The sequence below is a fragment of the Leucopleurus acutus genome (assembly GCF_964270905.1).
Source record: "Leucopleurus acutus genome assembly, chromosome: 7".
NCBI classification, from domain to species: Eukaryota; Metazoa; Chordata; class Mammalia; order Artiodactyla; family Delphinidae; genus Leucopleurus; species Leucopleurus acutus.
This window is the reverse complement of record NC_139150.1, coordinates 21,029,043-21,052,210: the sequence shown is the minus strand read 5'-3', so window position 1 is coordinate 21,052,210 and position 23,168 is coordinate 21,029,043. Positions and strand designations below refer to the sequence as shown.

The following is a 23,168-nucleotide window of genomic DNA, read 5'->3' as shown; positions in this document are numbered from 1 at the left end:
ATGTAATACAAATTAAGGTACGAAAATTATGGAAGGATAAGTATACTGTAATGTGTTATTTAGAGGAATGCAGAAGTGAGTGCTCTGTAAAGTGAAGAATGCTTCCCAGCTTGAGGTTGGCCAGGCAACAACTGGAACATTAAAAAGAGAATAATAATTATAACTAAATGGAACAAACTGAATCCATGATAAACCATGAATTCATAAAAAGATACAAAAAAGAAAGTTAGGGAATTCCCTGGGAGTCCAGTGGTTAGGACTCTGCGCTTTCACTGCCAAGGGGCCGGATTCAATCCCTGGTCGGGGAACTAAAATCTCACAACCCGTGTGGTGCGGCCAAAAAAAAAAAAAAAAGTTAAAGTATATAAAAAGATTGTAAAGAAAGGTAAAATAATAGTCATTATGCTAATAATTAGGTTAGTGTTAACATTTAGATGTTTTGTTTCTCCTATTAAGTTTATGTCTGTTTATAAGGCATAGCTGTTTACTTTTTTGTTTAGTTACAGGAGGAAGGGGTAGATATAGGGAACTGTGGATAAGCCAAATAGTCCCAGAAAAAGCAAGTTATATACCAAGAACAGGAGGGTCAGATCAGAGCAGGTCCTCACACAGACACACACCATTTGAAACGAAACGCAGTGGTAGATGAGCACCCATGGTCACACACAATGACCAAGGAGAAACCCTGAGCTCTAACTGGATGAATTAGCGGAATATCCTAAAGAGAGCTAATGGTACAGACCTGATCCCTGATTTCCTGGGAGATGAAACGTCCATAATTCCTGGCAGGAATGCTACCAGAAAAGGGCAATTCATAATGACAACAGAACAATGGGTTATAAAATGCTAATCACATTAAAAAAAAAGAAGAAGAAGAATATTTCATTCAGGGAGTAACCCCAGGTTGCAAGAAACTAAAAATCTATGAGAAAAGGCATGAGTTAAAAAAAAAAAAAACTCATTAACTTGGCAAGTTTAGTTACAGAAGTGACCAAGTGCACACCAATGCAACTTTTAAATCATCTTTAAAGGCATAAGCAAATCTTATGATTTACCTAAGAATTAAATCCATCAACAAACCCTAAACCTTGACTAATCTGAAATTTTGTTTTGTTTTGGTAGTGGTAAGACAACCATAACCCTAGGAAGGTATAAAAAAATTACTAAAATCCTGGGAAAGTACAGAAATAAGAATCTGGGAAGATTATTATAATCCAAGGAAGATTAAAAAAACAAAGTACTACAGAGAGAGTAAATGAATTAATTAAACCCATGGGTTAGTATTTTAAAATAGGTTTAATTTTAAGTATAGTAAGTTTGTTTGTGTTTTTCGGGGGGGTACGCGGGCCTCCCACTGTTGTGGCCTCTTCCAATGTGGAGCACAGGCTCCGGACGCACAGGCTCAGCAGCCATGGCCCACGGGCCCAGCTACTCCACGGCACGTGGGATCCTCCTGGACCAGGGCACGAACCCCCATCCCCTGCATCGGCAGGCGGACTCTCAACCACTGTGCCACCAGGGAAGCCCTAAGTATAGTACGTTTTGCCATCACTATATAAAGTGAAGTATTATAGAAGTCAAATTAATTGTAATTTAAACTGTTATTAAAGAGAATTTAACTAAATAAGCTTGTAATCAATTCTAAATGCTTAAAACATTTTATTTTGGAGCTTAGTTTATAAGTAGGTTTAAAAACTGAGCATTAATTATGAGCAGTGATGAGGATTTTTCTCCACGCACAAAATCCCCTTAGACATTAAAGAACTTGTTAAAATAGTTAAATAAGCGGTCATTAGACAGGGGTAGCTCATAGCCTTCCTTCCCTGGTAAAGGATAATGCCTCTCTCTGTATCTCACTTAATGCCCCACGCTCCCACCCAGAAGCCTGAGTTTTATCCTTATAATACCTCCTTCTTCCTACCCACATCCAACCAATCACCTAGTCCAATCAATTTTATATCCTTGATGTCTCTAAAATATCTTCCCCTCTCAACTCCTATTCCACAGTCTAACCAGGCAAGGTTATCTCCTGCATAACATTCAAGAACTTAACGTCTACATGTAGGCAGCTGAGAGCCACAAAAACTATTTTACAGGGAAAGGGTATGGTCAGGTCTATTAGGCTTTTACTTTCTGAGCTTGTCTTATGCCCTGAAGCCTATGCTTCCCTCTTGAGCATTCAAAAATAATCTAGTACTAATTTACATGTCAGTTTTGTACAAAACATTTACTGTATTATAGAAATATATAAAAGTCAACAGATAGCAGTTAGGTAATAATAATAGCTTATTTCACATTTGAAACATAAGGCAAAAAACTAGGTAGTCAATTTGGTTATGTGAAGTAGTTAAGTGTAATTTTCTAGAGCAAGATTCTCCCACCTTCAGAGTTTGTAATACAAACTTACTCTACGGCATCAATATATAAAATTTAACTTTTATTCTAATCACTACATGAATTGTTTTTTTAAACACAAACTCTCTCTCACCATAATTCAACATTTTACTTTTACATTATTTTACATGTATCTTAAAGTTACATGTAACTTTTACATTCTTAAAAGCATGAGTGTTAAAATATATTATCTCATGTACAGTAGGAATTACTTAATATTCCTTTATAACTAAACTTTTTCCTAATAAAATTACCTTAGAATAAAGCAGCACACTCCAAAAGTTCCACTTAGAACTATAACTCTATCTCCATTCACAATCATATACATTCTCATTTCCATATTCATTTATAGAAACAGTTAACTCCCACACATTTCTGTGTCACTAAAAATATTCTGGAGTAACTAGCATTACAGCAAATTGCATTTAAAACCTAACAGCTGATATTCAGTTTGCATGAATAGCTCTATGACACTTGAAACAAGGACTAATAGGAATTCCTTTTATTGAAAAAAATCTAAAACTAAAGAATGAAAATTATTGTTTGATTAGTGGATCATCTACTTTCCAATTACAGTTGTTATATTGCTTTCATAACAATTTTTTAAAAGATATTTAAAAATATTCAAATCCTTTCAAAAGATTATCTTACAAGCTATATACTCTTCACAACTATACAGTAAATGAACTAACATCCTAAGACAGCTGTTTAGGGGGAGTTCCCTGGTGGACTAGTGGTTAGGATTCTGGGCTTTCACCACCATGCCCAGGTTCAATCCTTGATTGGGTAACTGAGATCCCACAAGCCGTGTGGCGTGGCAAAAAAAAAAAAAAAAAGCTGTTCAGTATTGGAGGAAAGTCACTGTGGCACTATTAGTTTAACATGTTTTAAGTTATTTATTGATTCAACATATATTTATTGTGTATCCATGACATACATACAGGCACTAAGGTAGAGTCTAAGGATGCAATGACGAGCCACAACTTGATTTGATGCTAGTTCTCATGGTTCTTAAACATTCCCGTGAAGATAGAGATTATCAAATAATTACACAAATGAATGTATAATTAGAGTCTAAGATGAGTAGTCTGAAATAAAGAAATAACATTCTATAAGTATTAAAAACAATCATTGTAGGAATCAAGGTTTTTGTTGTTTTTTTTTTACATCTTTATTGGAATATAATTGCTTCATACTGTTGTGTTAGTTTCTGCTGTATAACAAAATGAATCAGCTATATGTATACATATATCCCAATATCCCCTCCCTCCCATCCCCCCATCCCACCCTGCTAGGTGGTCACAAAGCATCGAGCTGATCTCCCTGTGCTATGCAGCAGCTTCCCACTAGCTATCCATTTTACATTTGGAAGTGTATATACGTTAATATATGAATATGCTATTCTCTCTCTTCGTCCCAGCCTCCCCTTCCGCCCCCATCCTCAAGTCCAATCTCTACATCTGTGTCTTTATTCCTGCCCTGCCACTAGGTTCATCAGTACAATTTTTCTAGATTCCATATATATATGTGTTAGCATATGGTATTTTTCTCTTTCTGACTTACTTCACTATGTATGACAGACTCAAGGTCCATCCGCCTCACTAGAAATAACTCAATTTTGTTCCTTTTTATGGCTGAATAATATTCCACTGTATATATGTGCCACATCTTCTTTATCCATTCATCTGTCAATGGACACTTAGGTTTCTTCCATCTCCCGGCTATTGTGAATAGAGCTGCAATGAACATTGTGGTACATGACTTATTTTGAATTATGGTTTTCTCAGGGTATATGCCCAGTAGTGGAATTCCTGGGTCATATGGCAGTTCTATTTTTAGTTTTTTAAGGAACCTCCACACTGTTCTCCACAGTGGCTGTATCAGTTTACATCCCCACCAACAGGAATCAATGTTGAATCAACTTGACCTAGACTGGGAGTAGGGGAAGCAGTGTCAGAGAAGTCTCCTACAGGAAGTAATGCTAGAGCTGAAATGTTAGATTAATTAGGTTAATTAGGGGTGGGGGACAAAATAACGCTTCCCCCTTTAGAAAGATCACTGTAGCTACAAGGTTGAGAATACACTAGACAAGAGAAAAAGAGACTATTACAGTAGAACAAGCTGGAGATGACAGAAGTTGTTAGTGGCCAGGGAAATGGAGAGAGATGAACAGACCCAAGAGCTTTTTAGGAAGTTAAATCAACAGGACAGTGACAGAATAAATAAGAAGTCAAGAATGAGGAAGAAGGTGTCATGGATGGTTCTGAGGTTTTTGGCTCATATAGTTAAATGGTATATTATTCGTACTGCTGCTGTAACAAATTACCACAAACTTAATGGCTTAAAACAACACAAATCTATTATCTTACAGTTCTATAGGTCAGTAGTCTCACTGGGCTAAAATCAAGTGCTGCTTTCCTGTCTGGAGGCTCTAGGAGAGAATCTGTTTCCTTCCCTTTTCCATCTTATAGATATGCCTGAGTTCCCTGGCTTGTGGTCCCCTTTCTCCAACTTAAATGCCAACAACGTTGCATGTCTCTGACCCTTCTGTGGTCATTTCTCTCTGACCACAGCCAGGAAAAAATTCTTTGCTTTTAAAGACCCACATGAGAGGGGAACCTTCAAGATGGTGGAGGAGTAAGATGTGGAAATCACCTTCCTCCCCACAAGTACATCAAAAATACATCTACATGTGGAACAACTGCTACAGAACACCTACTGAACCCTCGCAGAAAAACTCAGACTTCCCAAAAGGCAAGAAACTCCCCATGTACTTGGGTAGGGCAAAAGAAAAAAGAAAAAACAGAGGCAAAATAATAGGGATGGGACCTGCACCTCAGGGAGGGAGCTGTGAAGGAGGAAAAGTTTCCAAACACTAGGAAGCCCCTTCACGGGCAGAAACGGGGGGTGGGCATGAGGGAAGCTTTGGAGCCACGGAGGAGAGCACAGCCACAGGGGTGCGGAGGGCAAAGTGGAGAGATTCCCACACAGAGGATCAGTGCTGACCAGCACTCACCAGCCCGAGAGGCTTGTCTGCTCACCCGCCAGGGCGGGTGGGGGCTGGGAGCTGAGGCTCCGGCTTCGGAGGTCACATCCCCAGGGAAAGGACAGGTTGGCTGCGTGAACACAGCCTGAAGGGGGCTAGTGCGCCACAGCTAGCTGGGAGGGAGTCTGTGAAAACGTCTGGAGCTGCCTAAGAGGCAAGAGACCATTGTTTCGGGGTACGCAAGGAGAGGGAGTTCAGAGTGCCGCCTAAACGAGGTCCAGAGACGGGCGCGAGCTGCGGCTATCAGCGCGGACCCCAGAGACGGGCATGAGACGCTAAGGTTGCTGCGGCAGCCACCAAGAAGCCTGTGTGCGAGCACAGGTCACTCTCCACACCTCCCCTCCGGGGAGCCTGTGCAGCCCGCCACTGCCAGTGTCCCGTGATCCAGGGACAACTTCCCCAGGAGAAAACACGGTGTGCCTCAGGCTAGTGCAACATCATGCCGGCCTCTGCCGCCGCAGGCTCGCCCCGCATCCGCACCCCTCCCTCCCCCCAGCCTGAGTGAGCCAGAGACCCCTAATCAGCTGCTCCTTTAACCCCCTCCTGTATGAGCGAAGAGCAGATGCCAGAGGGTAACCTACACGCAGAGGTGGGGCCAAATCCAAAGCTGAACCCCAGGAGCTGTGCGAATAAAGAAGAGAAAGGGAAATCTCTCCCAGCAGCCTCAGGAGCAGCGGATTAAAGCTCCACAATCAATTTGATGTACCTGCATCTGTGGAATACCTGAATAGACAACGAATCACCCCAAAATTGACGGGGTGGACTTTGGGAGCAATTGTAGACGTGGGGTTTGCTTTCTGCATCTAATTTGTTTCTGGTTTTATGTTTATCTTAGTTTAGTATTTAGAGCTTATTATCACTGGTAGATTTGTTTATTGATTTGGTTGCTCTCTTTTTTTCTTTTAATATATATATATTCTTTTCTTTTTGTGAGTGTGTATGTGTGTGCTGCTTTGTGTGATTATGTCTGTATAGGTTTGCTTTTACCATTTGTCCTAGGGCTCTCTCTGTCCATTTTGGGGGTTTTTTTAGTATAGTTTTTAGTGCTTGTTATCACTGGTGGATTTATTGGTTTGGTGCTCTCTTCTTTTTTTTTTAATTACTTTTTTATATTTTAAGAATTTTTTCAATTTTTTATTTTAGTAACTTTATTTATTTTAGTATCTTTTTTTCTTTCTTTCTTTCTTTCTTCCCTTTTCTTCTGAGCTGTGTGGCTGACAGGGTCTTGTTGCTCTGGCCGGGTGTCAGGCCTGAGCCTCTGAGGTGGGAGAGCCGAGTTCAGGACAGTGGTCCACCAGAGACCTCCTGGCCCCACACAATATCAGTTGGTGAGAGCTCTCCCAGAGATCTCCATCTCAATGCTAAGACCCAGATCCACTCAACAACCAGCAAGCTCTCGTGCTGGACATCCCATGCCAAACAACTAGCAAGACAGGAACACAACCCCACCCATTAGCAGAGAGGCTGCCTAAAATCAGGATACGGTCATAGACACCCCGAAACACACAACCAGACGTGGTCCTGCCCAACAGAAAGACAAGATCCAGCCTCATCCACCAGAACACAGGCATCAGTCCCCTCCACCAGGAAGCCTACACAACCCACTGAACCAACCTCACCCACTGGGGTCAGACACCAAAAACAATGGGAACTACGAACCTGCATCCTGAGAAAAGGAGACCCCAAACACAGTAAGTTAAGCAAAATGAGAAGACAGAGAAATACACAACAGATGAAGGAGCAAGGTAAAAACCCACCAGACCAAACAAATGAAGAGGAAACAGGCAGTCTACCTGAAAAAGAATTCAGAGTACTGATAGTAAAGATGATCCAAAATCTTGGAAATAGAATGGAGAAAATACAAGAAACGTTTAACAAGGACCTAGAAGAACTAAAGAGCAAACAAACAATGATGAACAACAAAATAAGTGAAATTAAAAATTCTCTACAAGGAATCAACAGCAGAATAACTGAGACAGAAGAACGGATAAGTGACCTGGAAGATAAAAGTAGTGGAAATAACTACCATAGAGCAGAATAAACGAAAAAGAATGAAAAGAATTGAGGACAGTCTCAGAGACCTCTGGGACAACATTAAACACACCAACATTCGAATTATAGGGGTCCCAGAAGAAGAAGAGAAAAAGAAAAGGACTGAGAAAATATTGGAAGAGATTATAGTTGAAAACTTCCCTAATATGGGAAAAGAAATAGTCAAGTCCAGGAAGCACAGAGAGTCCCATACAGGATAAATGGAGAAACACACCAAGACACATATTAATCAAACTGTCAAAAATTAAATACAAAGAAAAAATATTAAAAGCAGCAAGGGAAAAGCAACAAATAACATACAAGGGAATCCCCATAAGGTTAACAGCTGATCTTTCAGCAGAAACTCTGTAAGCCAGAAGCATGTAGCAGGACATATTTAAAGTGATGAAAGGGGAAAACCTACAACCAAGATTACTCTACCAAGCAAGGATCTCATTCAGATTCAACGGAGAAATTAAAACCTTCAAAGACAAGCAAAAGCTAAGAGAGTTCAACCCTACCAAACGAGCTTTACAACAAATGCTAAAGGAACTTCTCTAGGCAGGAAACATAAGAGAAGGAAAAAACCTACAATAATAAACCCAAAACAATTAAGAAAATGGTAATAGGAACATACATATCAATAACTACCTTAAATGTAAATGGATTAAATGCTCCAACCAAAAGACACAGACTGGCTGAATGGATACAAAAACAAGACCCGTATATATGCTGTCTACAAGAGACCCACTTCAGACCTAGGGACACATACAGACTGAAAGTGTGGGGATGGAAAAAGTTATTCCATGCAAATGGAAATCAAAAGAAAGCTGGAGTAGCAATTCTCATATCAGAGAAAATACACTTTAAAATAAAACTATTACAAGAGACACTGAAGGACACTACATAATGACCAAGGGATCAATCCAAGAAGAAGATATAACAATTGTAAATATTTATGCACCCAACATAGGAGCACCTCAATGCATAATGCAAATGCTAACAGCCATAAAAGGGTAAATCGACAGTAACACAATCATAGTATGGGACTTTAACACCCCACTTTCACCAATGGACAGATAATCCAAAATGAAAATAAATAAGGAAACACAAGTTTCAAATGATACATTAAACAAGATCGACTTAATTGATATTTATAGGACATTCCATCCAAAAACAACAGAATACACTTTCTTCTCAAGTGCTCATGGAACATTCTCCAGGATAGACCATATCTTGGGTCACAAATCAAGCCTTGGTAAATTTAAGAAAATTAAAATTGTATCAAGTATCTTTTCTGACCACAACACTATGGGACTAGATATCAATTACAGGAAAAAAGTTTGTAAAAAATACAAACACATGGAGGTTAAACAATAAACTACTAAATAACCAAGAGATCACTGATGAAATCAAAGAGGAAGTCAAAAAATACCTAGAAACAAATGACAGTGAATACACGACGACCCAAAACCTACTGGATGCAGCAAAAGCAGTTCTAAGAGGGAAGTTTATATCAATACAATCCTACCTCAAGAAACAAGAAATATCTCAAATAAAAAACCTAACCTTACACCTAAAGCAATTAGAGAAAAAAGAACAAAAAAAAAAACCCCAAAGTTAGCAGAAGGAAAGAAATCATAAAGATCAGATCAGAAATAAATGAAAAAGAAATGAAGGAAAAAATAGCAAAGATCAATAAAACTAAAAGCTGGTTCTTTGAGAAGAGAAACAAAATTAATAAACCATTAGCCAGACTCATCAAGAAGAAAAGGGAGAAGACTCAAATCAATAGGATTAGAAATGAAAAAAAGAGAAGTAATAACTGACACTGCAGAAATACAAAGGATCATGAGAGATTACTACAAGCAACTATATGCCATTAAAATGGACAAATTCTTAGAAATGCACAACCTGCCAAGACTGAATCAGGAAGAAATAGAAAATATAAACAGACCAATTTGAAGCACTGAAACTGAAACTGTGATTAAAAATCTTCCAACAGGGACTTCCCTGGTGGCGCAGTGACTGAGAATCCGCCTGGCAATGCAGGATACACGGGTTCGATCCCTGGTCCAGGAAGATCTCACATGCCACGGAACAACTAAGCCCATGCACCACAACTACTGAGCCTGTGCTCTAGAGCCTGCAAGCTGCAACTACTGAGTCCACACACCTAAAGCCCTGCACTGCAATAAGAATCCCACGCACCGCAATGAACTGTAGCCCCCACTTGCCGCAACTAGAGAAAGCCCACATGCAGCAACGAAGACCCAATTCAGCCAAAAATAATAAATTGAAAAAAAAAATATCTTCCAACAAACAAAAGCCCAGGACCGGATGGCTTCAGAGGCGAATTCTATCAAACATTTAGAGAAGAGCTAACACCTATCCTTCTCAAATTCTTCCAAAATATAGCAGAGGGAGGAACACTCCCAAACTCATTCTATAAGGCCACCATCACCCTGATACCAAACCAGCAATGATGTCACAAAATAAGACAACTACAGGCCAATATACTGATAAACACAGATGCAAAAATCCTCAACAAACTACTAGCAAACAGAATCCAACAGCACATTAAAAGGATCATACACCATGATCAAGTGGGATTTATCCCAGGAATGCAAGGATTCTTCAATATATGCAAATCAATCATTGTGATAAACCATATTAACAAATGAAGGATAAAAAGCATAAGATCATCTCAATACATGCAGAAAAAGCTTTCAACAAAATTCAAAACCCATTTACAATAAAACCCCTCCAAAACCTCAACATAATAAAGGCCATATATGACAAACCCACAGCCAACATCATTCTCAATGGTGAAAAACTGAAACCATTTCTACTAAGATCAGGAACAAGACAAGGTTGCCCACTCTCACCACTATTATTCAACATAGCTTTGGAAGTTTTAGCCACAGTACTCAGAGAAGAAAAAGAAATAAAAGAAATCCAAATCAGAAAAGAAGAAGTAAAACTGTCACTGTTTGCAGATGACATGATACTATACATAGAGAATCCTAAAGATACTACCAGAAAACTACCAGGACTAATATATATGCTATATATATATCTGTTTATATATATTTCATCATGAACAGAATGTTGACACAAATATGAATGTTAAAGGTGCTTCTGGGCAAGTCTCAGATGGATATGAGGAATATGTTATTGGAAACTGTAGGAAAAGCAGTCCTTGTTACAAAGTGGCAGGGAACTTGACCAAATTGTGTTCTAGTGTTTTGTGGAAAGTAAAAGCTGTCAGTAATGAACTTGGATATTTAACTGAGGATATTTCTAAGCAAAATGTTGAAGGTGTGACCTGGTTTCTCCTTGCTGCTTATAGTAAAGTGTGAGAGGGAGACAACTGAAAAAGAAATTATTATGCAAAAAGGAACCAGAACTTGAAGACCAAAAATTCTCAGCTTATTCTTATTGCAAAAAATGAGAAAGTGCGTTCAGGAGAGAACACCAAAGACATGACTGGACAGTCTTTAGTAAAGAGATTATGGGTGTGTGACATGGATCCAATCAACCATCTCAGCAGAAGCACTGTCAGCGTGGACTGAAGAGAACAGAGGTGGGATGAAATGAAGAAAGACTGTCGGACTTCTGGGGTTCTACAAGCAGGAAGTTAGATGTTAGAGATGTCTGGATGCAAACAAGCGTCATCCTTTGAGTACAGGGAGGAATGACTCTGAAGGTGGATCAGGGGTCAGCAGGGCTGCTACTGCCACCATGGGTCCAGAGAGCACAGGCCCAGGCAGCAGGACTGTTTCCTCATTAGTTCCAGAGGGTTTGGGGACAAAATTCAGGGAGGAGAAGGCAGAACCACCACCCTTGTTAGACAGAAAATTGAGCCAAATAGGATTTCACTCTCAAGCCTTAAAATCTAATGGAATTTTCCACAGAAGTTTCTTAAAATTAGCCACATATATTAATGTCATACAAATAATTTCAGCACACAAATGTGTACTGTAGAAATGTTGCAGACTGGAGAGTAAAAGATGTGAGTTCTAGTACTGATGTTGATATAATAAACTAAATCTTTGAATAAATTAAAAATCTAATGGAATTTGCCCTGCTAGGTTTTGGACTTGCTTAGGACCTGTCAGCTTTCTTCTTTCCAATTTCTTCCTTTTGGAAGCAGAATGTCTATCCTATACCTGGTCCCACTATTGTATTCTGGAAGCAGATAACTTGTTTGGTTTCATAGGTTCACTATTGGAGAGGAATTTTGCCTCAGGATGAATCATACCTCTAGTCTCACTCATATCTGATTTAGATGCTATTTAGATGAAATTTTAGACTTAGAGTTGATGCTGGAATGGGTTAAGACTTCTATGGCTGTTGGAATGGAGCAAATATATTTCACATGTGAAGACTTGAATTTTGGAGGCTGAGAGGGTGGAGTGTTATAGGTTAAATTGTATCCTTGCAAAACACATAGGTTGAAGTCCTAAGCCCTAGTACCTCAGAATGTGACTGTATTTGGATACAGAGTTTTTAAAGAGGCAGTTAAGGTTGAATGAGGTCATTGGGAGTGGGCCCTAAGCCAATATGACTTGTGTCCTTATAAGAAGAGGAGATCAGGACATGCACACACAGAGAAAAGAAAGACCATGTGAAGACACAGGGAGAAAAGACACAGGCCATCTACAAGCCAAGGAGAAATCAACTCTGCTGACAACTTGATCTCAGAATTGTGAGAAAATAAATTTCTGTTGTTTAACAACAACAACAAAAAAGACTTACTAATACATGCTACTACACAGATGAACCTCAAAAACATGCTAAGTGAAACCAGACACAAGAGACGATATACCGTAAGAGTCCATTTATATGAAAGGTGTCCAGAAGAGGCAAATTTATAGAGACAAAAAGTACATTAGTGGTTGCCCAGGCCTGTAAGAATGGGAAGTTACTGCAAACAGGCATGAGTTTTCTTTCTGGGTTAATGGAAATGTTATAAAATTAGATATTAGTGAAAGTTACACACTTTACAAAGTTACTAAAGATTCTTGAAGTGTAATCTTAATACAGGTGAATCTTATAGTATGTAAATTATATCTCAATAAAGTTGTTTAAAAAAATTTTTTTAATAAAAAACAAAGACTCATGTGATTAAAATGGGCCCACCTGGATAATCCAGGATAATCTTCCCATCTCAAGGTCCTTAACCTTAATCACACAAGCAAAATTCCTTTTGCTATGTAAGGTAACAAAGTCACAGATTCCGGGGATTATGACCTTGGCGTTTTTTGGAGGGATGTGGGGAGAATACTATTCTGCCTAACATACTCCTTAATGATATATAAAATATATTCATTGGTTAAAACTCAAACTTATTCAGGGGAGACTGCCTGATGTCTAAGTCTTAGCAGGATAAAAAATACAACAACGTTATTAACATGAAGTAATTAGTACCAGTAACTAGTCTTCTAGCTATCTAGTTAATGGCAAACACTTCCTGTAACTTGCAAGATTAAAAAATTATTCAACTCTTAGCCACCTTTGGAGTTTACTGAAAATATAGATCAAGGACAGGAATAAGCCCTAATGTCTGCTCAGGTGATCTCCTTGTGTTCAAATTCTCTCTCACTGAGACCCCAAGGACTTACCCCTTTAAGCTGCCACTTTTTCTATCCACTGAGGTTTCTTGTCTTCAGCACTAGCTAAATAAGATGATGAAATCTCTTCTGCTTGAATCACCCTTTCCTCCTCGCTCATTTTTCTTTTCCTCTTACAGATAAACTCATAGGCCCATTTCCCTGTAAGGATTTTCTGCTCAATAACAGATGGAGAAGAGATACAAAAATTAAGGTCTTTTGCCCCTAGTCTAGAGCTCCCAATTTTCTTTTAGATACTATAATTAGAATGTTCTAACCCTCCAGCTAACGTGCAGTATGGGAAATCAATGAACAGGGGACTTGGACACAGATTCAATTTGGGTTCTCATCTCAGTATTACCAGTTACTATTTAATATTGGGAAAATTACCTCACTATGCAGGACTGATGGGCATAACAGTGAGAACTCTGAAGGGTGGTTATATGAAATATAGAAAATAAAAATAAAATACCTAGCACACTGCCTGCCACATGGTAGTTGCTTAATAAAAACTAGCTATTACTGTTATTATTACCTAGTGTTCTCTATCATTTAGGTTGTCAACCTCACTAGATTCTTGTCAGCCCCATTCTGACAATTCTCTGTCAGTAAACTGTTTTTCATCACACAGGGTACAATTGATTAGCACAACTTTCTAGATTACACTCACATGACAGGCCTCCCAGGCCAGTCTGAACGGAGCTGAGGATCACAAGCTCTCTTCTACTATACAAACAATCTCATGCTAGTTTACGTCATATTCTGCCTCAACTCAGTTTCATTCCTATTTGAACCTGGGCCTACAAATCAATCCTAGCATCAGAAAACTACTGTACACTCTTTGCCTTGGCAATGAAAACTGAGGCAAAAAGAAATCTAGCTTTGAAAAATGAACTCCAAATTGTGTCTTTGTGTCCACTCTCATCTTTAAAAATGTACAGATGCAAGAATTTTAAGATGATTTTTATGCATCATTAGGATAAATTCTTTTTTTTTTGTTTTTTTGTGGGGTTTTTTTGGGGTATGTGGGCCTCTCACTGTTGTGGCCTCTCCCGTTGCGGAGCACAGGCTCCGGACATGCAGGCTCAACGGCCATGGCTCATGGGCCCAGCCGCTCCGCGGCATGTGGGATCTTCCCGGACCAGGGCACGAACCCGTGTCCTGCATCGGCAGGCGGACTCTCAACCACTGCGCCACCAGGGAAGCCCTAGGATAAATTCTTAATTGAGAGGTAGCATACCTTAGTACGAGCCTGAAGGGTAAATCTGCTTTCCTTCTGGACCATAGGTGGTTTAGGTGAAACTTGTACTTGGGTCTGAGGTCAAGTAAGACACCTCCCAGGAGCTATGTTCCATTCTTACACAGAGCCCTAAAATCACAGCTAAGAGCATCCAAACTGGCCCCAAATCAATAGTTCCCACCACTTGATCTGCAGGGCTTATAGTTATTACTCTAAGCATTTTAAGATAACTATAAAAGAATCAAAAGAATTCACACTTTTTTTTTTAATTGAGAGCAATCGCTATTTTTTAAATTATTTATTTATTTATGGCTGCATTTGGTCTTTGTTGCTGTGTGCAGGCTTTCTCTAGTTGCATCAAGCGGGGGATTCTCTTGTTGCAAAGCACAGGCTCTAGGTGCACGGGCTTCAGTAGTTGTGGCACAAGGGCTCAGTAGTTGTGGCACACGGGCTTAGTTGCTCTGCAGCATGTGGGATCTTCCCCGACCAGGGATTGAACCCATGTCCCCTGCACTGGCGGGCGGATTCTTAACCACTGCGCCACCAGGGAAGTCCCAAGAACTCACATTCTTTACTCAGTTTTTCACCAGGTTTCTCTGTGTATCTGAAATCAGGTTAGACCAATCTCCCAACTGCCAGCACATAATCACAGGATCTTGATATTTACCAATAATGAGAGCCTCTTTACATAGGAATGGTACCTTGGCCAAATTCCAGTTTGACAATCTGCCTCTACATATTAAATTCTCAAAATGTTACTTCTTATCAATCAAATAATTATTATGAACCTATTGAATGTTCCACACTATGATGGATGCTAAGAATATGAGACTTCAGTAATTGTCTGCCAAGAGCTTGTGAAATTTAGCAGTTCATATTACTACTATAGTATGATAGACTGCTAGATCTGAAAGAGGGCCTGTCCCCTACACCAGAGACATTAATAAATTACAACACACAGATGAAGATTTCTTAAGTCATTGTTCTTTCAGTTACCATTATAAGATAATTATGGAACTTGGCATTCAATCTCCACAATAAGTAGTTCCAATACACATAAATAGTACAGAAATAATATAGAGAGTAAAATGCAATAGATCCAAATAAATAAGAATTTTAAATTTTCACTGAGAGTCTAGGAGTCTACAGAACATGATATGGACTCCCTCTGCTGGTGCCTAATAGCAGCAGCTCCATGACACCAACAATATCACTGACAAAAGAGCAACCAAAGCCAAAGGACTAATCTAAATTCGCTTCTATGTTTTTTTGTTTGTTTGTTTTATAAATTTATTTATTTATTTTTAGCCATGTTGGGTCTTCGTTGCTGTGTGCGGGCTTTCTTTTTAGTTGTAGCAAGTGGGGGCTACTCTTCATTGCGGTGCACAGGCCTCTCATTAAGGTGGCTTCTCTTGTTACGGAGCACGGGCTCTAGGTGTGTGGGCTTCAGTAGTTGTGGCACATGGGCTCAGTAGTTGTGGCACAGGGGCTTAGTTGCTCCACAGCATGTGGGATCTTCCCAGACCAGGGCTTGAACCCATGTCCTCTGCACTGGCAGGCAGATTCTTAACCACTGCGCCACCAGGAAAGTCCTCGCTTCTATTTAGATTAGGGGATGTTTCATAGTGGATCTGACTATGGATCAATCAAAGGTGACAGTAAAAATTATTGTGCTTTATTGCAACTGCTTAAAAAAAAAAAGAGTAACTAGCAAATTGTAAATCTTGCATATTTGTGCTATTAAAACAGAGGGATAAAAATATTTAATTTGTTTTCATTTGGACTGCATTGTGTGATTTTTAGCAGCATATTTTCTCTCCAAAATAGATTTCTCTTAGTTTCATTTCGGTTCAAATTAAATTATTTTATTTATTTATTTATTTGTTTGCTTGTTTTTGCGGTACGTGGGCATCCCACCGCTGCGGCCTCTCCCGTTGCGGAGCACAGGCTCTGGACGCGCAGGCCCAGCGGCCACAGCTCATGGGCCCAGCCGCTCTGCGGCACGTGGGATCCTCCCGGACCCAGGCACAAACCCGCGTCCCCTGCATTGGCAGGTGGACTCCCAACCAGTGCGCCACCAGGGAAGCCCCAAATTAAATTATTTTTAATCTGAATCCTTATAACTTGGTGAAAAGAGGAGGTCAAAGACTATAAGGGAATACTGACCTGTGATTAGTCCATAGAGCACACAAATCACACTTGGTTATTTGAGAGAACAGAATTGTATTACCTGGTTATAGCCAGTAAAGCTATCACCAGAGCTAGCTTTTTACAATACCACACCTCTATAAAACTCATGTAATCTTTAGTCCGTCCTAAATGCAACTAATATACTAAAACAGATTCAGTGGGCTTCCAACTTCCAGTACTAGCAGAATAGTTTGGTTAGAGTAATCCTGCCACAAATATAATTATAAATTCTGGAAAAAATACTAAACATTCATTATTTGAAGGCACTAGAGACTGACCAAAATCAGGCAGAAACTGCAACTGGTGAAATTTGGGAATTGGTGGCCTTTTGCACTCCTCAATCCACGAACAGCTTGCATAGCCTCACCTTACTAGCTTGAGGTATCAGAGGACGGAGTTCAGGACTGGCAGAGTAACCAGAAAATTAGGGGAGAAACTTGAGAGGGAGAGGCAGAAGGAGTAAAGCCTAAAACATGCCTATAAAATCCACCCAAGGTTTTTGCTTTCTGCTAAACCACACATACATGGGGGAGACAAATAAAGCACTAAAGCAGCAACAGGAAGCTTTAAAGAATGAGCAGAGATTTCAGCTGCTGCCCAACATAAGGGAGACAAGAGTTTGGAGTATGAGTTGAGCCAAGCCATCTGCTAGAATGAAAATCACATTTCAGAGGAATATAACAGAATTCAGAGTCTCTACAATGTATTAGTCATAATATCCAGTATTCAATAACAAATCACTAAATATAGTAAGAAAAAGGAAACTGTGACTTATTCTCAAAAAAAAATGCAGTCAACAGAAACCAACTCAAAGATGATCTAGATGATGCAATTAGCAGTGACACAGGACCAGTATCTAGACTCTTAAAAAAATAATAATAAAAATAACCCAAATTTTAAAAAAATGAGCAAAAGGCTTGAACAAACACTTCACAAAGGAAGATCTGCAACGGCCAACAAGCACATAAAAAAGTGTCCAACATTTGTCATCAGGGAAATCCAAGTTAATACTACAATGAGATGTCACTTTACACCCTCTAAAATGGCTAAAATTGAAAAGACCAACAATGCTATATATGGAGCAACCAGAATTCTCACACTTTACTAGAGGGAATGTAAAGTACATTCACTTTAGGAAAAGGTTTGGCAGTTTTCCATAAAGTGAACTGTACACTCAGCTGCTCCATTCCTAGATATTCATCCAAATATCTGCAAAAAGACTTAAAAACAAATATTCAAAGCAGCTTTATTCACAATGGCCAAAACTGATACAACCCCAAAGTCTCCAAAAAGGAATGAATAAATAAATTGTGGTAAATTCATACAATGGAATACTAGTCTGCAATAAAAAAGAATGAACTATTGGTACATGGCATAACATGGATGACTCTCACAGACAGTACAGTGCATGTAAACAACTGGACACAAATGCGTTTATATGACATTTAAAATAAAACAAGACTAAGATTAATCAAAAACTATGATGCCTCAAATAAGGAGTTTATACTTGATATGGAGAGGAAATAGAAGTCTGCTTCAAGTTCTTAAGCAGGAGACAACTTACAAAGTGGAATTTAATGCTTTCTAGAGATTAAATTTTATTTTGAAACTTATTTTTAAATAAAAACTCCTTATTTGGGATGTATCTAACTTGACTTGCTTTACAGAGCTCTTAACACAGGTGAAACGTGTATGAAAAGTTTTTTGAGCAAACGAAAATAAAGGAGTGGATATTGCCTAGCGACAATATAACTTCTTTAAAAGTGGTTCTAATCTCAAGTAAAAGAGCATGAGAATACAAATGTCCGAGGAGGACTTAAGGTTTACAGTGTGAATAATATTAACAGATTAACACATAGGATTAATAGCTATTAAGGATGTTACATATCTGATGAAACACATCTGATGAAACGTTGGACTTGCTTCAAATAAGGGGTTTTACTTGGCTATTCATTTTTAATTCTGGCTCTAGTAACAGCCCTATGCTAAATTTTCTATCAAAATACTTTACTATATGAGGAAAAAGTTCCTAGCATTTACCTTGTCCTGAAGGGTTTGCTGCCATCTTCCTATTTTCTGTTTCAACTATGTTCCGTGGCAGGTGGTCTGCACTTTACAATCACCTGTAAAAAATAATGTGCAGACACATACCTTCATCTCTTCAGAAACATCTGTCTGAAGGGCACACAGACTTAAATCAAACGCCTCAAGTTATTTAATTAGAGCGTGAAGGTTAAATGTTTATTCTTGCAGATGTTGATACCAACATTCACCATTACTGTCTTTAATTACTTCATTAGGTTGTGTTTACCAAATACTACCAAATGTATCAACTAACTGATAGCATCAATACAATCACAGGGCTAGGAAGAAAAATCACTCATCTGTAGTGCCTCTCGATTCATTTTAAAAACGTACCCATCAACTACTGTGTATACTGAAAGCTAGAAAGGAAGAAGAGCCGAATATTTATCGCGTACATACTTTGCACCATACAAGATCTGTAAGATGACTGAAATTAATTATTTTATTTATCATCACTTCATAGATAGGGAGATCGTGTCCAAGGTCACAAAGCTAGTGCGAAAACTTTGGACTGTTAGATTCCAAACTTCGTGCTTTTGTACTAGGCCCTGGGGGGATCCCAAATGAGCAAGACCTTACTCCCGCCCTCAAGAAACAGATAATCCGGTGGAAAAAGAGAGTCTCATTCAAGCAACCTTACTAAAAAAGTTTAACAAACGCGCTCTTTACAAGGAGTAAACAGTGCTCCGGAAGCAGAGATGAACTGATTCTACCGGCGTGACGAGGGATGCCTTCTGGGGTAAGCGGGAAAGTACAAGAGCGAGCAAACAGATGTCGATCTGGAACGAAATAATATTAGGTGTCTCCTGCAGCAAAGCACCGAGCGAGCGAAGCCGGCTTAGGACGGAAGGGACAAGAGGGCCATCTTGTGACGGGGAACGTCAATCAGGGATGTGACAGGGCTGGACCTGCGTCTCAGAAAGGTCCCGGGGCGGGAGGCGCGCGTGGACGGCAGGCAGGGCGGGGGCTGCGGCTGATACCAAGGAGAGGAGGGGGAGTGAGAAATGCTGGGAGGCAAGGCTGGCGGGGAGGCCACTGCCCTGTAGCAAGGAACGGCAGCAGCGGGTCGGCGCCGGGGCCACACACCTTCATCCCCGGCGCCGCCAGGCGGTCCTACTTACCGCGAGGCTAGAGAGCCCGGGACCGCCTCGCCTTCTGGTCGCGTTCTCCAAGGGGGTGCAACCACTTAAAGACCGGCAAACCAAGCTCAATGCCGCGTTCTACCACCTTCCCGCCCTCGCTGCGCTTCCGCCTCCTGATGACTTACACCCGAGGGACCGGAATTCCCGCCTCCTAACGGCTGCTCCTCACGGCGATTCGTACTTTAACTGCTACCTAATGCATACGCCACTTCCCTTCCAAAGAGTGGCAGCCAGAGAGGCTCCTGGACCCTGCATGCCGCACCATCGGGGGCGGAGCCCGAACGGTGCGGGTCAGAGACCGGCTGGGTCCCTAGCACCGCAATTGGCTCTTTCGTCCAGGCCGCTGCGCAGTGATGTATCCTGCCGGCTCGGCTAGGTAGGGGCGGGGCGGAGACCGGCTGCGTCCCTAGCTCTTCAAGTGGCGAAGTCACCGACTCAGCCGGTTCTGCGACGATGTGAATCCACTTCGGTTGGGAGTGAGGCAGAGCTGCGGTTGGGACCCGGAGAGTGAGCTTTATCAACCATCTCGGGTTGCGCGTCTTAACGTACACAAATCCCAGTGATACTTTTCTTTTATAGTTTAAATAATTATACACTAAACTTGTAGAAATTTTTACTACTGTGCAAGAATCTGTATTTAAGGAATGGATATGCCACATCTCAGAACACTGTCTCTCCTAGTGGGATCTCCTGAAGGCCTGATTCCAGCACAGTAGAGCTACGTATCTACGTTGAACAGTAACCTTGTATTGATGTGTGTCACGTGTCCTGTGGTCGTTAACCATCTTAACGTCCTTCTTAATAATCGATGTTTGCTCAGTAATAAACGTTTATGATGCACAATTTTGTTGAGCATGGATCCATGACAAATAATAACACTACCAAGCATTTATTAAGGGCCTTGTACGTACGAGGTGTTTCCTGTGCATCAGCTCTGGTACCGTCATTCCCTGAGTTATATATGATTCGTATTTATTTATATACTTATATGTGATTTATTTATATATTTATTTATGATTTATATATCAGACTCAGAAATGTTCAGTTACTTTATGTCTTTAGTTGAATTTCAGCGACTAAAGGCCTGTCAGATGCAAAGGTCCAGGTTCTTAAATCTCACACATTGTCTCTGCTCTGGAGGAAGGAATTCCTCTGAGACCAGCTCAGGGAGCTCAGTAGTCTGCTGACTACTTTAATCTAGATATAAAGGGAGCATTTTGGTAGTTGGCCAGGACAACTTTTCAGTTAAGAGACCTTTCTGAGTTCCGGCCTGACGAAAATGATCACTTGGATATATATGGCTGACAGAACCTTAGAATTTTTTGGTTTTAGGTTGCCTGACGAGACAATACAGAAACTAGGGCATAAGAAAACTCCAGTCTAAGTCCCAAATGGACATCCTGAGCAAGCTTATTTAAGCTGAAAAGAAGAGTTCTACCCCAGAACAACATTTTGTAATTTCCTAGTAAAATCAACCTCCCAGGATTCACAGAACGTTATCAGGAGAAAGATAAATTTAACTTGCTGCTGATTGTTTTATTTGGTGTGTGTTAGCTCTTGGACCCCCGTCTCCTCCTTGAGAGATTTTGGGACTTCAGTGTCACAAGAATTTTAACATATTAGTTAATAGTGGGTCAATTTACTTGGGTTCAAATCCCACCCCTGACACTTAATCGTTTGATGCTTCAGTTCTATCATCTGTAAAAAGAAAATAAAAATAAATGAGTGACCACTTCATATCCATTAGATGGCTACTATCGAAAAAAAAAACCCAGAAAATAAAATAATGAGTGTTGGCAGAGAAATTGGAACCTTCGTGCATGTAAAATGATACAGCCACTAGTGGAAAACTGTATAATAGTTACTCAAAAAATTAAGGTTTTTGGGGGTTTATACACAAAAGAACTGAAAGCAGGGCCTCCAAGAGGTATGTAAACATCCGTGTTCATAGCAGAACTATTCACAATAGCTAAGAGGTGAAAGCGACACAAATATCCTTGAACAGATGAATGAATAAGCAAAACGTAGCATATACATACAATGAAATATTATTCACCTTTTAAAAAGAAGGAAATTCTGATATATGCTACAGTATGCATGAACCTTGAGGATATTATGCTAAGTGAAATAAGCCAGTCACAAAAGGACAAATACTGTGTGATTTCACTTATATAAAGTACTTAGTCACAATCATAGAGACAGAAATAGAATGGTGGTTGCCAGGGGCTGGGGGGAAGGGGACAATGAAGAGTTGTTATTTAATGGGAATAGTGTTTCAGTTTTATAAAATGAAAAGAGTTCTGGAGATGAATGGTGATGATGGGGGTAATTATGAAAGATCTGTGTTTTACTGGATATCTTGTTACTTGATCAGTAAGTCAGCTGATAAGTAGATAGAAGCCTACATATCTACTAGGGGAAAGTCTAAGACAAAAGGGATGCGTGTGACCATCCTGTGGCGCTGTTAACTGATAAGGAAATGCCAGGTAGCAGTCTGTGAAGTGCTTCCTCCTAAAGCCATTATGATTATTACAGACCTTCAGTATCAAGGTAGAGAGCTGAGAATAGTCCTCAGGTTCCAGTTGGAGCCACCCTAACCCTCTTGTGCTATTTTATGATTAAATACTTATGGGAAATGCATGACGCCAGACAGCCTTTAAAATAAACTGGGTAGGAATTTGAGACAACTAGTGTTTGACTTACCTATTGCTTGTAACAAATTATCCCCAAACTTGGCAGTTTAAAACAACAAATATTTATTCTCTTACAGTTTCTGAGGAGCTGGAATCAAGGCATCATAGAGGGGTAGTTCTGGCAGAGGATCTTTTTTAAGGTTGCAGTCAAGATGCTAGCAGGGGATATAGTCATTCTGAAGGTCAACTACGTGGAAGGATTAACTTGCAAGCTTACTCATGTGGCTAAGCATAGGAGACTTCAATTCCTTACCATGCAGGCCTTCCCATAGGGTTGCTCATGACATGGCAACTCACAGCCAGAGCAAGTGATATGAGAGTGATCAAGTCAGAAGCAACAGTATCTTTTATAACCTGATCTTGGAAGTGACATACCACTGTTTCTGCCATATACTGCGTGTCACACAGACCAGCCTTGGTACAGTGTGGAAGGGAACTATTACAAGGCTGTGCCTACTAGGAGGTGGGATCATTGGGGACGCCTTTATCCATTCAGGCTGCTACAGCAGAATACAATAGACTTGATGTCTTCTAAACAACACCAATTTATTTCTCACCATTCTGGAGGCTGGGAAGTCCAAGATCAAGGTGCCAGCTTGGTTGGGCTCTGGTGAAGGCCCACTTCCTCATTCATGGATGGCTGTCTTTTTGCAGCAACCTCACATGGCTGCAGGGGTGAGGGATCTGAGTCTCATTTACAAGGGCATTAATCCCATTTCTGAGGACTCCCAC

The 23,168-nt window shown here is 40.1% G+C and overlaps 1 protein-coding gene across 3 annotated transcripts in view; it reads right to left on the bottom strand.

The window, feature by feature from the left end:
* Window positions 1-19,835, bottom strand: part of INIP (INTS3 and NABP interacting protein) — a 29,941-nt gene extending 10,106 nt beyond the window's left edge. For 2 of the 3 annotated variants that reach the window (XM_082842453.1, XM_082842454.1), the window contains exons 1-2: window positions 19,723-19,835; window positions 18,557-18,639 (exon numbers count right to left, since the gene is read on the bottom strand). In XM_082842453.1, the coding sequence (XP_082698579.1) occupies window positions 18,557-18,581 (25 nt within the window). In that variant the 5' untranslated portion in view covers window positions 18,582-18,639; window positions 19,723-19,835. Of the gene's footprint in view, window positions 1-3,335; window positions 3,483-18,556; window positions 18,640-19,722 lie in introns of all 3 variants that reach the window. The other variant, XM_082842455.1, reaches the window with a different exon arrangement.
* Between the last annotated feature and the right edge of the window lie 3,333 nt (window positions 19,836-23,168).